General features: G+C 48.0%; 1 protein-coding gene across 15 annotated transcripts in view; it reads right to left on the bottom strand.

Annotated features, from left to right (window-relative positions):
- Window positions 1-16,452, bottom strand: part of CPAMD8 (C3 and PZP like alpha-2-macroglobulin domain containing 8) — a 106,010-nt gene that overhangs the window by 50,527 nt on the left and 39,031 nt on the right. For all 15 annotated transcript variants that reach the window (XR_014837433.1, XR_014837432.1, XR_014837431.1 and 12 more), the window contains 6 exons: window positions 13,963-14,146; window positions 11,856-12,028; window positions 11,098-11,247; window positions 9,715-9,876; window positions 8,501-8,643; window positions 4,984-5,046 (listed from right to left, as the gene is read on the bottom strand). Coding sequence is in view for 11 of the 15 variants with exons in the window: in XM_085012458.1 (XP_084868584.1) it covers window positions 4,984-5,046; window positions 8,501-8,643; window positions 9,715-9,876; window positions 11,098-11,247; window positions 11,856-12,028; window positions 13,963-14,146 (875 nt within the window). In the remaining 4 variants the exon portion in view is untranslated. The remainder of the gene's footprint in view (window positions 1-4,983; window positions 5,047-8,500; window positions 8,644-9,714; window positions 9,877-11,097; window positions 11,248-11,855; window positions 12,029-13,962; window positions 14,147-16,452) is intronic.

Here is a 16,452-nt window from a genome sequence, read left to right as displayed (position 1 = left end):
AACAGAAACAGACTCACAGACATAGAGAACAGGCATGTTGTTGCCAGGGGAGAGGGAGGAGGCAGCAGGATAGATGGGGAGTTTGGGGTTAGTAGATACAAACTATTACATTTAGAATGGATAAGCAATGAGGTCCTACTGTACAGCACAGGAAACTATATCCAGTCTCTTGGGATAGACCAAGATGGAAGATAATATAAGAAAGGGAATGTGTATGTATGTGTGTGTGTATATATATATATATATATATGTGTGTGTGTGTGTGTGTGTGTGTGTGTGTATGTATGTATGACTGGGTCACTTTGCTATACAGCAGAAATTGGCACGACATTGTAAATCATCTATACTTTAATTCAAAAAATTCAACAAAACGTCTTCACCCTGCAGGCCTCCTGGAGTTGGGGTGGGAGGGCACTGCAGTCTCTGAGGGGAGCTTCAATCAAGGACTCAGGGCCCCCCTGGCTGGCCATGATCCTTGCCTATTTGCATTCCCAGCCCTAAGCCTCCACTCATATGTCTTTATCATAAGGGATTTGGGCAGGGGTCATCTTCAGACACCTCTGCCAGGGCCTCCTTATTTTCAGGAGAAAACACTGAAGACATCCCTCCCTACTCTGGCTCAGCACCCAGTACCTTCCCACTCCTGGCTCTTTCCCCAACCCCCACCCCCAAGGTCCATAAAACTGCTGGAGCCTTTTGTTCAGGACTCCCTCCAAGTGAGAGGACCCCTATATCTTGGCTGATCCATCTGACACATGGGCCATTCTGTGGGGAATAGAACAGGGGGAGATATAAACAGAACACTATTCAACGACAATGGAACACATGTTCTCAGGCCCATATCAGGTATTTTCCAGGACAGACCATATGTTAAGCTACAAATTAAGTCTCAATAGATTCAAAAAGAGAGACAGCAACATATCTTCACTGACCACAAATGGGATAAAGTTAGAAATCAACAAAGAGAAAGAAAGCTGGAAATTTTACAAATTTGTAGAAATTAAGCAACACAGTCTTAATGTGTTGGATCAAAGAAAAGATCAAGAAAGGAATTAAAAAGTACTTAGAGATGAATGAAAACAAGGGGTTCCGGCTGTGGTGCAGTGGGTTAATGATCCAGATGTCTCTGCAGAGGTGCCGGTTCAATTCCTGGCCCAGCACAGTAGTTAATGGATCTGGCATTGCCACAGCAGCAGCATAGGTCGCTCTGATTAGATCCCTGGCCCTGGAAATCTCATGTGCTGCAGGTGCAGCTGAGGAATTAAAAAAAGGCACAACACACCAAAACTCACGGGATGCAGCAAAAGCAGTGCCAGGAGGGAAATTTATAGCTATAAATGCTTATATTACAAAATAAGAAAGATCTCAAATAAACAATCTACCTTTTTACAACTTAAAGCAGGTGAAAAAGAAAAATGAAAGTGATCCAGTAATAAAGATGCAGAAGGAAAGAAATAATAAAGATTATAGCAGAGATAAATGGAATACAGAATAGAAAAATAATAGAGAAAATCAATGAAATCAATAATATTGTCAAACCTTTAGCTAGATGCACTAAGAGTAAAAGAGAAAAGACCTAAATTACTAAATTCAGAATGAAAGTGGGGACATTACTGCAGAGTCTACAGAAATGAAAAAGATTATAAGAGACTACTGTGAACTCTTGTACAGCAACTACTTGGATAATCTAGATGAATGGATAAATTCCTAGAAACATGAAACCTACCACGACTAAATCACAAAGAAATACAAAGTCTGGATAAATCTATAACTAGTAAGGAGACTGAATCAGCTTTTTATTTATTTATTTATTTAGGGCTGCATTTGCAGCATATGGAGGTTCCCAGGCTAGGAGTAGAATCGGAGCTGTAGTCACCACCCTACACCACAGCCACAGCAACTCGAGATCCAAGCCAAGTCTGCGACCTACAACCTACACCAAAGCTCACAGCTCAACCCAATGAGTAAGGCCAGGGATCGAACGTGCAACCTCATGGTTCCCAGTCGGATTCGTTTCTGCTGAGCCACAACGGGTACTCCAGAGATTGATCGGTAATCAAAAATCTTCCAAAAAGGGGAAGCTCTGGACCTGATGGCTTCACTGGTAAATTCCATTAACAATTAAAGAAGAAACCTTGTGTATTGTTGGTAGGAATATAAAATGATGCAGCCACTGTGGAAAACATGGCGATTTCTTCAAAAATTAAACATAGAATAACCATATGATCCAGCAATTCCACTTCTGAGTATACATCCAAAAGAACTGAAAGCAGAGTCTCAAAGAGATACTTATACACCCACATTCATAAAAAGAGTATTCATAAATAACCAAAAGGTGGACGCAAACTAAGTGTCCAGGAAAGGACGAATGGACACACAAAGCGTGGTCCATCCATACAATGGAATGTTACTCCGCCTTAAAGAGAAAAGAAATTCTGACACCCACCACGACATGGATGAACCTTGGGAACATCATGCTGAATGACATAAGCCAGTCACAAAAGGACAAATACTGTATGAATCCACTAACATGAGGTCCCTAGAGCAGTAAGATTCATAGAGACAGAAAGTAGAAGAGTGGCTGCCAGGAGCTTAGGGGAAGGAGGATTGGGGATTAGTATTTCATGGGGACATAGTTTCAGTTTTGCAAGATGAAAAGACTTCTGGAAATGGAGAGCCGTGATGGTATGATGGCAGCACAACAGTATGAATGCACTTAATATCACAGAACTGTACACCTAAAACTGAATAAGATGATAAATGTTGTGTGTATTTTACCACAATTTTAAAAATTAGGAAGGGAGTTCCCGTCATGGTGCAGCAGAAATGAATCTGAGTAGGAACCATGAGGTTGCAGGTTCGAGCCCTGGCCTCCCTCAGTGGGTTAAGGATCTGGCATTGCAGTGGCTGACACGGGTCAGATCTGACATTGCAGTGGCTGTGGCATGGGCCGGCAGCTGTAGCTCCAACTGGACCCCTAGCCTGGGAACCTCCATATGCCACAGGTGTGGCCATAAAAAGCAAAAATAAAAATAAAACTTAGGAGAAAAAAAAAGAGCTGACCAATCCTTGCCTAGGCCAAGCAACAGCCTCCACCCCTGGCCTCAGACCTGCCCCCTCTGCCTCCTCCTTGCTCTGGCCAACAGAGGGACAGAGACTATCTCAAATCCCAAATGCCTCCCAGCAACGCTCCCTGGCTCTCCACACCCCCCAACACAGCCCCAAGCAGCCTTCACACCCCCTGCATCCTCCTCACGGCCTCTCCGCAACCATGTGCAAACCAGCAGCCCCTCCCACCTCCCAGCTCTTGCCTCTGCTGGTCCCTCTTGCTGGACAAACATCCTTCCCCCATTCTGTTGATCTATCCTGTGGGACTCAGCTTGAGCTCCAGCTGCCCTGCGCATCTCTCCAGCTTTCCCGAAGAGTCCCTCCTCTTCCTCCCAAGCCCCAGGCCCAGCCCTCCATGAGAACACTGACCCTGAGAATTCCCATAGCAGCGCAGTGGAAAGGAATCCGACTAGGAACCATGAGGTTGTAGGTTCGATCCCTGGCCTCGCTCAGTGGGTTAAGGATCCGGCGTTGCCATGAGCTGTGGTGTAGGTCGCAGACGCAGCTCGGATCTGATGTTGTTGTGGCTGTGGTGTAGGCCGGCAGCAACAGCTCCGATTAGACCCCTAACCTGGGAACCTCCATATGCCGCAGGTGCAGCTCTAAAAGAACAAAAGACGAAAATAAATAAATAAATAAAAATAAAAAGAACACTGACCCTACCAAAGCCTGAAGCTTTTTGGGGCATATAACAAATTCAGTGAGTGAGGGGACCCTTGTCTGCCTTGTTCAAGATGCCATTCCTGGCAGCAAAACACGCCGCTCACAGAGTTCCCTTTGTGGCTCAGCGGGTTGATAAGAACCCAAAGGTTCAATCCCTGGCCTCGCTCAGTGGGTCAAGGCCCCAGTGTTGCCACAAGCTGTGGCATAGTTCGCACAGGCAGCTCAGATCCAGTGTTGCTGTGGCTGTGGCGCAGGCTGCAGCTGCAGCTCCAATTTGACCCCAGCCCAGGAACTTCCATATGCCATGGGTGCAGCCTTAAAAAGGAAAACAAAACAAAACAAAACATTACCCAGCACCCAAAACCTCACCTAGTAGCCAGAAAGTAGATCCATTTCTACTTTCCGTACATCGCTGATGATGGACAGACAGCCCATTTTAAAGCTGGACTCTCAGAACAAAAGGCAATCATTAGCATCTGTTCTCACCAGGAGGGAAGACTTCCCATAATGGGGACACACACCTCAGTGGAAGCAGCCTGAGGAAGTCCCAGCTGTGTGCTTGGTTCAGTGACATCTCAGGAAGGGGGCCCCAGCACAGCAGTAGGTCCACATGCTGGCCCACCCACTGGCCCTGGGGGTCTGAACTTTCATGCCTCACTGGTTTCCCAGGGCAGGTCACCGCCACCTTCTACTAATGCCATTGGTGTTCTGACACCAAGCATTGAAAGAAAAAAGCCAACCGCATCTGGCAAGACTTTGGCACAGCACTGCTGCTCCAAGGCGAACTCAAAGAGAAAATAATATGGAAAGAAAATGTGCTGAGAAAAGCAGCCTGTGTGCAGGGGGTGGGGCCAGAGTCCCCTGAGGAGCGAGGAGGGGCTGGGGAGTAGGATCTCGGTCATGTTCCAGGGAACTGTAATCGTTTTAATGAGCTCATTATGTAAACAGAGCAGATCATGTTACCCCCAGAGGGACTTGTAAGACGCACGAAGCCCTCGAATTTCATATTTCGTGGGCAGATGTCCGAAGCTGCAGTGGGATTGGGGGCTGACTTCAGAGCTTTGAGTTTTATGCGTTAGGAAAGGATGCCCAGTGTCTTACTCAGATGTTGGTGTCAGATCTCAGGGCAAACCTGCAGGGAACAAGCTAGATTTCCACGGGGGCCTCTGAGTCAGCCCACAAAGGCAGCAAAGTCAGGAAATCTTACTGTACCTGATGTTGAGACAGTGCCAAATCCATGTTTCGGGGAAGAAGGTCCTTTTCCTCTTCTCTGTTCTATGAAAATAAAAAAGAAAGAAATGATTAAAGTTTCACGGATAGGGATTTCCTGTTGTAGCTCAGAGGGTTGAGAACCCCAGTGTCCATGAGGATGTGGGTTCGATCCCTGGCCTTGCTCACTGGGTTAGGGATCCAGCGTTATTGCAAGCTGCGACATAGGTGGCAGATGTAGCTTGGATCCAGCATTGCTGCGGCTGTGGCGTAGGCTGGCAGCTGCAGCTCCAATTTGATCCCTAGCCTGGGAACTTCCATGTGTCGTAGGTGTGACCATCAGAAGAAAAAAACAGTTACTTGGACATAACTTAATTCTGTTACCTGGCAGGTTGACATTCTACTTGATTAGAATACAATGTTTTAATTCCTTTAACCAACAGGTTAATATTCTAGTGGTTTTCACTCTCTTACCTGGGAAGGTTAGCATTCTAATCGATTAGAACATAAGGTGTTATTTCATCTGGCAGGGTGAGCATTCTACTTAATTAGAACCAGTAAAAGCGAGGTATCAAAGGTTTGGCAGAGCCTCCTTAAAATGACAGGGGTGCCTCATATCCTGAATTTCAAAGGTAAGAGGGCCACAGGGACCACCTCATGTCCTCCCTTTTGCTAATTTCCCTCCCTGGGTTTGCCATGTTTTTCTGTATCGTCACATTGAGTTCCCCTGCACTCCCCTTCCTCTGGGCTTTCATCCTTGGAAGCCTCACAGCTCACCTTCCTCAGGGACTGTCCTAGTCTTTAAAAAGATAGTATTAATATCTTGAAATGTGGCAAAACTTCTCAAAATTAAAAATGCTCACATCCCTTTTGACCTGCAATTACCACTCCTAGGAATGAACCCTGGAATTAACCACAGACACAAATGCAAAGATGGATGATGGTGTGGTTCATCACAGCACTGGGAGAATTAACAAATAGCCAAACCCTCCATCAATAGGGTGTCTGGTTCATCAAATGATAATACAACCACACCGTGGAATATTACATGTCAGTGAAAAAGGATGGGGTAAGCATGTATGTACTGATACGGAATAGCCTCTAACAGTTGTTGACTCAAAAAAGGAAAGTACAGAACAGTATTATAGTATTCTTCCATTGGGTTGTTCGAAAAATCCTGTGGTTTCTCGCTGTGGCACAACAGGATTGACAGCGTCTCCACAGCGCCAGGACACAGTTTCAACCCTCAGCCTGGCGCAGTGGGTTATAGGATCCCACATTGTTGCAGCTGCAGTGTAGGTTGCAACTGCAGCTCAAATATGATCCCTGGCTCGGGAACTACACTTGTCGTGGGGTAGCCAAAAAGGAAAAATAATTCCTGTAGGTACACAGAAAATTTCTAGAAGGATACCTAAGGAATTATTGACCATCATGCCTCTAAAAAGGGAATGGAGGCTCTGGGGGTGGGAGGCATATATATCCATTTCATTATATCCCTTTGCACACTGTTTGGAAAAAATTTAACCACGTGCATATCATTAAGTAAAATACCTTATCTTCAGAATAAGGATATAGTATCCAACTACAAAAGGGCATGGACACTTGCTTTTTAAGGCATTTCTCTTTCTGCATTGGGATTTACAACTGCCTTTGCAGGGGTTTAGAGGCTGCTTACATGTGAGCATATCTTAGAAACACCTCTGTGTGCATCCAAAATACTATACCATGCCCTGCTTTAGAGTGTGGAAATCAGGACCCTTATGGGGCTGCCACACTCAATTGTGTGACTCAGGCAAGAAGAACCTCGGAGAGGGCGTTCCTGCTGTGGCACAATAGGTTAATGATCTAGCTTGTCTCTGTGGCAGTCCCAGTTCAATCTCCAAACTGGTGCAGTGGGTTAAGAATCTGGCGCTGCAGCTATGGCACAGGTCGCAGATGTGGCTCAGATTTGACCCCTGGCCAGGGAACTTCCATATGCCATGAGTGCAGCCAAAAAAGGTGGGAAAAAAGAAGAACCTAAGGGATCCATGTACCCAGAACCATTGCAGAGGGGACTGGGGGGACTGGGGGGGTTCCCTCTATAGAGCCTGCCAGTGGTTCAGGCTCACCAGGTCTGTCATCACCACCAGTCCTGTTTCCTAGGCAACAGATGGTCTGGGCAGAGAGGGCTTGGAAGATGAAGAGGACTTTCATGGAAAGGCCCAACAAGGTGGAAAGTCCTCTGGGCCACCTCTGGCTCAGAACAAGGGCTAAGGAGTCTGGGTGCCACCCTCAAGGTCTCTGGAGAGACACAGATACTGAGGTGCTGCTGACCACACTGACCTCATCCCTGCCCCACTTGGTTCTGTGCCTCTCATGGGAGGAGCTGGCAGGAGAGAGTACAGGTCTGCCTCCCCTTTCCCAGCCTATATGCTCTTAAGTCCAGAGATAATAAGAAGGCAAAGCCTTCAAAACATCCTCCCCGTTCCCAAGCCAGCTGGCCAAGACCTGGAGTTGAGAAGCTAGTGGGAGATGCAGAGAATGAAGAAAGTGGGAAAGAGACAGGTGGGAGCAGAAGAGAGGAGACAAACGGAGAGACTGGAGAGGGGAGGAAACATCAAAAGCCTGTGAAACAAAAGCTTCCATGAGATCAAGGACAAAGTCACCAATCTAAGGATGTGAACTCCTCTCAGTAACTGATAAGTTAGCAAACAAAGAAACAAAAATGAGCAAAGACATGGAGGATTGGAGTTCCTATCTTGACTCAGTGGTTAACGAATCAGACTAGGAACCATGAGGCTGCCAGTTTGATCCCCGGCCTTACTCAGTGGGTTAAGGATCCGGCGTTTCCGTGAGCTGTGGTGTAGGTTGCAGACACAGCTCGGATCCTGTGTTGCTGTGGCTCTGGTGTAGGCCAGGGACTACAGCTCCGATTAGACCCCAGCATGGGAACCTCCATATGCCGCAGGTACAGCCCTAAAAAGACAAACAGATAAATAAATAATAAATAAAAATAAAAAGCTTAAATGTTTGAATTAATAATAAGAAAGACTGAAAAGTAATTATTTGGTGTTTAACTCCAAAAGATAAGAGGGGAAGGGGAAGAGAAAGAGAAGGAAGGAGGGAATGGTGGAAGGAAGGAGAAAGGGTGAATAGAATTTTCTAAGGAGAGTCTCTGGGAGTAAGAGGATCAAGTCTCAGCTTCCCACCCTGCCCTAATTCCTTTGTTCCAGGCAGATCTTCTTCCCTGTTATGCCATTCACTCTCTTCCACACCCCCAGCTCCATGCACTTGGGTGGGGCCAAGAACAGGGGGAGCCCCAGCCCCCTAGACTAGGATGACTCTGGCCCCAAGAGGACACTGGGTAATGTCTGTAGAGATTTTGGTTGTCACAACTTGGGAAGAGATATTACTGGCATCTGGCTGGTAGAGACCAGAGATGCCACTCAACATACGGGACAGCCCCACCGCAGAAAATGACCCAGCCCCAAATGTCAATAGTTTGAGTTCAGACAACCCTGCTTGAGGCAGCAGCAATTACCTGGGGGGTTGTCTGGAGGACACCGCTGCCATCAGGCTCCCTGTGTGGGGCTGGAAGGCGGGGACAACCTCATCAGTGTACAAACCACCATCCTGCCGGTGGTTCAGGCTCACCAGGTCTGTCATCACCACCAGTCCTGTTTCCTAGGAAACAGATAATGCCAAGACCCACAGTGGGAAAATGGATGTGGCGGCCCCTATGACCAAGGGACAACCTTGCTAATGTGTAGCCCTGGGGGAGTCAGTCCTCCAAGTCCGATGACACTGGTTAAGGCGGTCATGGGACCCAGTGACCAACCAGGGAAAAGCAGAGGACATTTGCAGTCTAGACACAAAAGGCCACATCTTGTATGTTTCCATTCATATGAAATGTCCAAAACAGACAAATCCATAAAGACAGAGAGCAGATCAGTGGTTTCCAGGGGCTGGGGAGAGGGGGAGAAGTGAGAAGTGACTGCTAATGGGGATGGGGTCTCCTTTCAGGGGTGATAGAAATATTCTGGAACTAGATAGAAATGCTGATTAGCATAAGACTGTGATGTATTAAATGCCACTGAATTGTTCACATTAAAATGGGTCAATTTTAGCTCACAGATGCGGCTCAGAGCCCACATTGCTGCGGCTGTGATGTAGGCCCAGTGGCTGTAGCACCAATTTGACCCCTAGCCTGGGATCTTCCATATGCTGCAGGTGCAGTCCTAAAACAAAGCAAAATAAATAAATAAATAAATAAAATATAACTGAATCACTTCGCTGTAAAGCAGAAATTAACACAACTCTACATCAACTATACTTCAATTTAAAAAAAGATTCTGGAAGTTCCCGTTGTGGCTCAGTGGTTAATGATTCCGACTAGGAACCATGCGGTTGCAGGTTTGATCCCTGGCCTCGCTCAGTGGGCTAAGGATCCGGCATTGCTGTGAGCTGTGGTGTAGGTCACAAATGCAGCTCGGATCTGGTATTGCTGTGGCTGTGGCGCAGGCCAGCAGCTACAGCTCCGACTGGACCCCTAGCCTGGGAACCTCCATATGCTGCAGGTGCAGCCCTGTAAAGACAAAAAGACAAAAAAATAAAAATAAAAAACAACAAAAGATTCTGCAGCACTAAAAGTTTGGAAACCCCACCCACCCCCGACCCATCTCTGTACCCCGAGACCCCTGATTTCAAAGAGGAGCTCAGAAGAGGGCGGTGGGGTGCAAGACCACCTCTCCTTACGGCAAAGGCAAACCCAGAGTCCTTGGTGATGCTCCAGGGCCACGGGAAGATGGAGGAGCGCCGGCGTCGTCGGGCTGTCAGCCCAGCCCACCAGAAGGGTCCATCTTCCCTGGACACCCCAAAGGCATCAGAAACATCATAATCTTCCAATTCCTGGAAAACCTACAGGCAAAGGGAAGCAGGGACCAGTCAACTGAAGGCTTCTTTTCAACCCAAACCGGTATCAACCTGACGCAACCTCCTTTCACATGGGTCACTTGGCACCAATCTCAAGAGAAGGAAACCTAAATGTCCATCAACAGATACACGAATTAAGACGATGTGGTAATGCACACAACGGAATACTACTCCGACATTAAAAAGAACAAAATAATGCCATTTGCAGCAACGTGGATGCAACTAGATATTTTCATACAAAGTGAAGTAAATCAGAAAGAGAAAGACAGATACTATATGATCTCATTTATATGTGGAATCTGAAGTGTAGCACAGGAGTTCCCATCATGGTGCAGCAGAAATGAATCTGCCTAGAATCCATGAGGATGAAGGTTCGATCCCTGGCCTTGTTCAGTGGGTTAAGGATCTGGCGTTGCCGTGAGCTGTGGTGTAGGTCACAGATGTGGCTCAGATATGGCGTTGCTGTGGCTCTGGCGTAGGCCGGTGGCTACACCTCCGTTTCGACCCCTAGCCTGGGAACCTCCATATGCTGCAGGTGCAGCCCTAAAAAGGCAAAAGGCAAAATAAATAAATAAGTAAATAAAGTGTGGCACAAATGAACCTACCTACAGAACAGAAACAGACTCACAGACATAGAGGACAGACTTGTGGTTGCCAAGGCAGGCGGAAATGGGATGAGGAGTTTGGAGTTGGTAGGGGCAAACTATTATGTTTAGAATAAAGATAATGAGGTCCTATTGTACAGCACAGGGAACTCTACCCAGTCTCATGATGGAAGATAGTATGAAACAAAACATGTATATATATGTGTGACTGAGTCACTATGCTTTACAGCAGAAATCGGCCCAACACTGTAAATCAACTATACTCTAATAATAATAATAATAATAATAATAATAATAATAATAATAATAAAAGAGATGGACATTGATGGCATTAACCTATTTTAAAAATGGACAGACTGGAGCCAGAGAGATAGGATCTGGACACTGCCACGTTGCAAGAGTATGCTGGATTTGACTCCAAGATCTTTCAACTGCACCAAAGCAGCGACAAGGATAGGGTTCTCCGAGAATGAACCCACTGGACAGAGAATCTGGATTTACCCAGGGCTTTTCACTTATTGGAAAGAAGAGACCCCCTCCCCAAAGGAGATGCTGGAGCCCAGCACCCAGAGGGTGTCCCCACCCCCACCCCACCCCTCACCTGGGCAGGAGTCAGCCGAAATCCAGACCTGAGCAAGTAGACGCTCCTGTCAACTGCAGCAACACACACGCAGCTGCCCCTTGCAGCCCTGACTCGCAGGTCGATGACTTCCCCGGGCTGGGTCTTGTTTGTTGAGTATGTCAGTGAAACCTGGACCCCAACACAGCAGAGAAATTGGGAGCTTGGCCAAACTCTCCAGACCCTCCACCCATCCTCTTTGCCCACCAAGGAGAGTCGGTCCTCTCCAGCTCAGCCGGGACCCTGGCCTTGCCGCTCAGGAGAGGACAAAGGCAGGAGGCAGGGTGACAGGAACTAGGTTGGTGCAACTGGGACTTTCTATGCAAAAGACAGGAGGGGAGGGGAAGGGAGAAGAAGGGAGAGGGCAGCAGGAGAGGACATGCTTCGGCCAGTACTAGAAAGAGCAGGGAGGGGGTACAGGAGGCTGAGCCCGCTTTGAGGGATATGAGCAGTGTCTGTTGGGTCTGGAGCCCAGCAGGGACAGAGAACAGCTGACCGCTATCCCCTGTGTGTGATGAATGCAACCCCCATTTGGGTGACTTTTGGAAGATCTCCAGGAACGATGCAACTTAGGTTCCAGTTATGCTTGAGGGTAGGGCAGCCCTTACACGTCCAGCCCGTCACACCACATGGAGTCCAACAGCTGTGCACAGCCTGCCCCAGCCCTGACACCCTGGAGTCCCCAACCCTGATGGCACTTGTCAGTCCCCCCTGCCCCAGTTTGGTTCCTGATGCTCTACCTGGTTTTCAAAGAAGGTCTCAACGGCAAACTGGAGGCTGTCAGCCACCCCTTCTCCATTCTCCCTGACGTAGAAGACCAGCAGGCGGCCGAGGGGGACCATGCTGGGGGTCACAGCCAGCCGGAGAGAAGTCACGCACACATTGATCTCAATGGCTGGGGCTGGTGGGGGCTCTAAGACAAGTCAAAAGTGAGGAGAGACGAGTTCCCTTTGTGGCTCAGCGGTTAACAAACCCGACTAGGAACCATGAGGATGTGGGTTCGATCCCTGGCCTCGCTCAGTGGGTTAAGGATCCAGTGTTGCCGTGAGCTGTGGTGTAGGTTGCAGACATGGCTCAGGTCTGGCATTGCTGTGGCTGTGGCGTAGGCTGGCAGCTGTAGCTCCGATTCAACCCCTAACCCTACCCTGGGAACGTCCATATGCCGCAAGTGCGGCCCTAAAAAGCAAAAAAAAAAAAAAAAAAAGTGAGGCAAGACCTGTAAGAGTAACCATTGTGGCGAAACAGGATCAGCCACATCTCTGCAACACCAGGACTCAGGTTCGAGCCCTAGCCTGGCAAGGTGGGTTAAAGGATCCAGCATTGCCGCAGCTGTGGCATAGGTCACAACTGCAGCTTGGATCTTATTCCTGGCCCAGGAATTCTACATGTCATGAGGCAGCCAAAAAAGAAGAAGGGGGGATGGAGGGGTGGGAGAAAAGTGACCCCTGGATGAGAATCATTGAGGTAGATAGATAGTAGATGATAATATCTATCTACAAGATAGATCGGGGGGGGAGGAAAAGAAGAGGCAAACAGAAAGAAAAAAAGTAAGAAGAGACATGAAAGCTCAGTGCACAGTGGGACCACCAATGTCCCAAGCTGCCCTAGGGGTTCATGGGGTGTAGCAAGTCCTCCATGGATGCTCACATCCTCTATTATCTCACCCAAAGAGCAGACAAGCCCAAGAAGATGGAGGTGCACAATGTCCAAAGCACCATGCAGGCCAGTCGTTCTCAACCAGGGTGATGCTGCTCCCCAGGGGACACTTGGTAATTCTGATTGTCACAACTTGGGGGTGTTACCGGTATTTACTTAGTGGGAACACACGATGCTACTCAACACCCTGCAATGCACAGGACAGCCCTACAGAGAATCAACCAGCCCCAATCATCAGGAGTGCTGAGGATGAGAAAGTGACTTAGAATAAGAGAGACCCTATCTGACTTCCTGTGGGCCTGCCTTCCTATCCATCATCTATCAATCCATCCATCCATTAATTTATCTATTGATGATTCTATCTATGACTCTATCCATCCATCCAGTGATTCTATGAATCTATAATTTATTGTCTATTAATCTATTTATCTCTCCATCCATCCATCAATTTATCTATTGACAAGTTCATCTAGGAATCTACCTTTTAATCCATCTCTCCATCCATCCATCTACCCATCCATCCATCCATCCAACCATCATCGATTGATGAGTCTATCTGTAAATCTATCTATCTTAGTGATTCTCATCCAGGGGTCACTTTTCTCCCTAGAGACATTGGTGCTATCTGGAGACATTTTAGGCTGACATACTGTGGGTGGGTGGGTTGACACTGGCATCTAGTGAGTGGAGACCAGAGATGTTGCTCAACACCCTACAATGCACAGGATGGTCCCCACCACAAAGAATATCCTGCCCTCAAGAATCCATAGTCCTCAGTTAGGGGATCCTGCTTTAAACAGAGGGCTATGAAGAGGAGGGGGCTGGGAAGATCTAGGGAAGGAAGTAGGTCTTGTGAGGAGCACATGGAGTCAAGGAGGAGGAGAAGAAGGACTCCTAGATGGGGAATCAATCTGGGAAAAGGCAGAGGGGAGCTGGCAGGTGGCAATATGGCACAGGAGGGGTCTGTGGGGGGCCCAGCCCACAGAGGCCTCCAGAGGAGCTGCCTCCAGCTAATAGTCACTGTCTTCCCTCCTGGCCCCAGCTCAGTATTGCCTGGGACAGGTGCCCTCTGCCCTAAGGCAGCCTCCCCTCCTGGGAGAATCCTGCTTACCCCTCCTTGCTGGGGCACCCATCCCAGTCTCAATGCTTCGGAAGGATGAACAGGAACATCCAGCCTGTGGCCCAGCTCACCTGTCTCAGAAAGGTGCATTAAGCGAATGGGTTTCTCCGGGGCTGCCCGCTTGCTCCTCTGCTGGGTGATGTGGGCAGGCTGCTGGCCTGAGAGCACGATGTTGCCTCTCGCAGCCACTTCATAGTACAGGGTGAAATTGCAGGGACATGTGGATCTCACAGGGAAATAGGCATCCTTCCCGACCTGTGGAAGATACACAGCATGTGGAGTCCTGCCTGGTACCCACAGCCCAGCAGCAATGCCACAGCCCACCCTAGGAAGAAGGCCACTCTGGAGACACAGGGATGCAGGACAGCTGAAAGAGGACTGCTTACTTCAGAGCAGAGTGCCTAGTATCAGGTGCGTGAGAGCCTCAGCAGATGCTCTGTAAATGGGGCTGTGCTGTGGATGAAATGTGATCAAGGTATGGAAGCGCTCAGGGAGGTGCAATGTGGTAAAGAACTGAACCTAGGAGTTCCTGTTGTGGCTCAGTGGTTAGCAAATCCGACTAGGAACCATGAGGTTGTGGGTTCGATCCCTGGCCTTGCTCAGTGGGTTAAGGATCTAGTGTTGCCATAAGCTGTGGTGCAGGTCACAGGTGCAGCTTGGATCCCACGTTGCTGCGGCTGTGGTATAGGCCGGCGGCTCCAGCTCCGATTAGACCCCTAGCCTGGGAACCTCCATATGCCGTGGGTGCAGCCTTAGAAAAGACCAAAAAAAAAGTAAAATAAAATAACTGAACCTAGCCGAAAGACAGGTCTGGCCTTTGTCCCCGACTCCTGGGAAGTGATCTCTCAGGCCTTGAAATGTCTTACCTAATGAGATTTTGTTTATCTGGGTTCTGGGGCCACACCAGATAGGAATAATATAATTTATGGCAGGGGCCTTGGACCACATGATATCAGTTTGCCCTCTGGCAAGGTGGAGATAGGTCATCTAGGCAGGTGGTCAGCCATGTCTATATGACCGACCCCCAATAAAACCCCTGGACACTGAGGTTCAGATCAGTGTCCCTGGTTGGCAGCACACCATGCATGTAGTCACACATTGTTGCTGGCAAAGTAACACCATTCTTGACTCCATGGGAAGAGGACAACTGGAAACTTGCCTGGACCCTGCTTCATGATCCTCTTGCCTTGGTTCATTTTAATCTGTATCTTTCACTGTATTAAAATGTGACCATGAATAAGACAGCTTTCATTGATTTCTGTAAAACTCTCTAGAGGAGTTCCCGTCATGGCTCAGCGGTTAACGAACCCGACTAGCATCCATGAGGATGCAGGTTCGATCCCTGGCCTTGCTCAGTGGGATAAGTATCCAGCAGCATTGCCGTGAGCTGTGGTGTGGGTCACAGACACTAGGATCCTGCATTGCTGTGGGCTGAGGCATAGGCTGGTGGCTACAGCTCCAATTGGACTCCTAGCCTGGGAACCTCCATATGATGTCTGTGCAGCCCTAAAAAGACCCAAAAATAAATAAATAAATAAATAAATAAAATAAAATAAAACTCTCCAGAAATTAAGGAAACTGGAGGAGGTTTGGTGATCCCCAAACTCTGCAACTGGCATCAGGTGGGAGGATGGTCTTAAGCACTATTCCTTAACTTCACTGGTGCCAGTGCTGGCAGTGGGCTGGACCTTCTCATTGGATGTACACTCCATGAGTTGGGTTCTAGCATAATCCCCAAGTTTCCAGAGGAGAAAACTGAGGCTTGGTCCCTTTCCAACATCAGTGAGTGGCTGGGACAGGATTCAAACCCCAAAGGGCTGAAGCCAGAGTCCCATGCTTAACCTCCAAGCTGCCCTCATCCCCTGTGTTACAGATGAAGTCTCCCAGGTCCTGTGACCTCCTCGAGGGCTTGGAGTAGGACCATATCCTACACTGAGGCCACAGGCTGTGTGGGAAGTCATCTTCTGGGCCTTTGCTCCATAGGTTCTCTCCTATGCCCCACATTTTCCAATCCATGACTCTCCCCAAACATCTGGGCCTCACTGAATGCCCAGAGAAGGGTAATCTGTCATTCAGTGAGAGTGGTATCATTTTCACTGTGGGTCCTGGGGCAAGTCATTCCACCTCTCTTGAGCCTCAGTTTTCCCAACTGTAGAATAGGGTTATATCTCCTGGACTGTAGGCCCTGAGGATCCAATGACATGATAATGTAACATTCTCAACACCATACCTGTTCACTGTGGGTAATTAACAAGTGTCATTTTACCTCCCACTGAAGACAAAAACCACCTGTTTAAGGAGCTGGCCCAAAAGTACTCCCATAGCAGTAGAAAGAAGACTGAACTCTTTAAGAGTGTCAAGGTCATGAAAGACAAGAAACCGTCACACTGGAAAGATGAAATGCAATGGGAGGTCCTGCCTGAACCAAAAAAAGGGCATTCCTGGAAAAACTAGGGAAATCCAAATACAGTCTGGAGTTTAGTTAGTAGTAATGCACAGCGCTGATTTCTTAGTTTTGACAAATGTACCACTGTTTCATAGGACTGTAATATTAGGGGGAA

The sequence above is a fragment of the Sus scrofa genome, chromosome 2 (assembly GCF_054392235.1).
Source record: "Sus scrofa isolate SSC_HxYL_T2T_F1_AM1 chromosome 2, Sscrofa_HxYL_maternal_Yorkshire_Landrace_v2.0, whole genome shotgun sequence".
In the NCBI taxonomy this organism is placed as follows: domain Eukaryota; kingdom Metazoa; phylum Chordata; class Mammalia; order Artiodactyla; family Suidae; genus Sus; species Sus scrofa.
The sequence above is the reverse complement of the archived record's forward strand: the minus strand, read 5'-3'. Positions and strand labels throughout refer to the sequence as shown.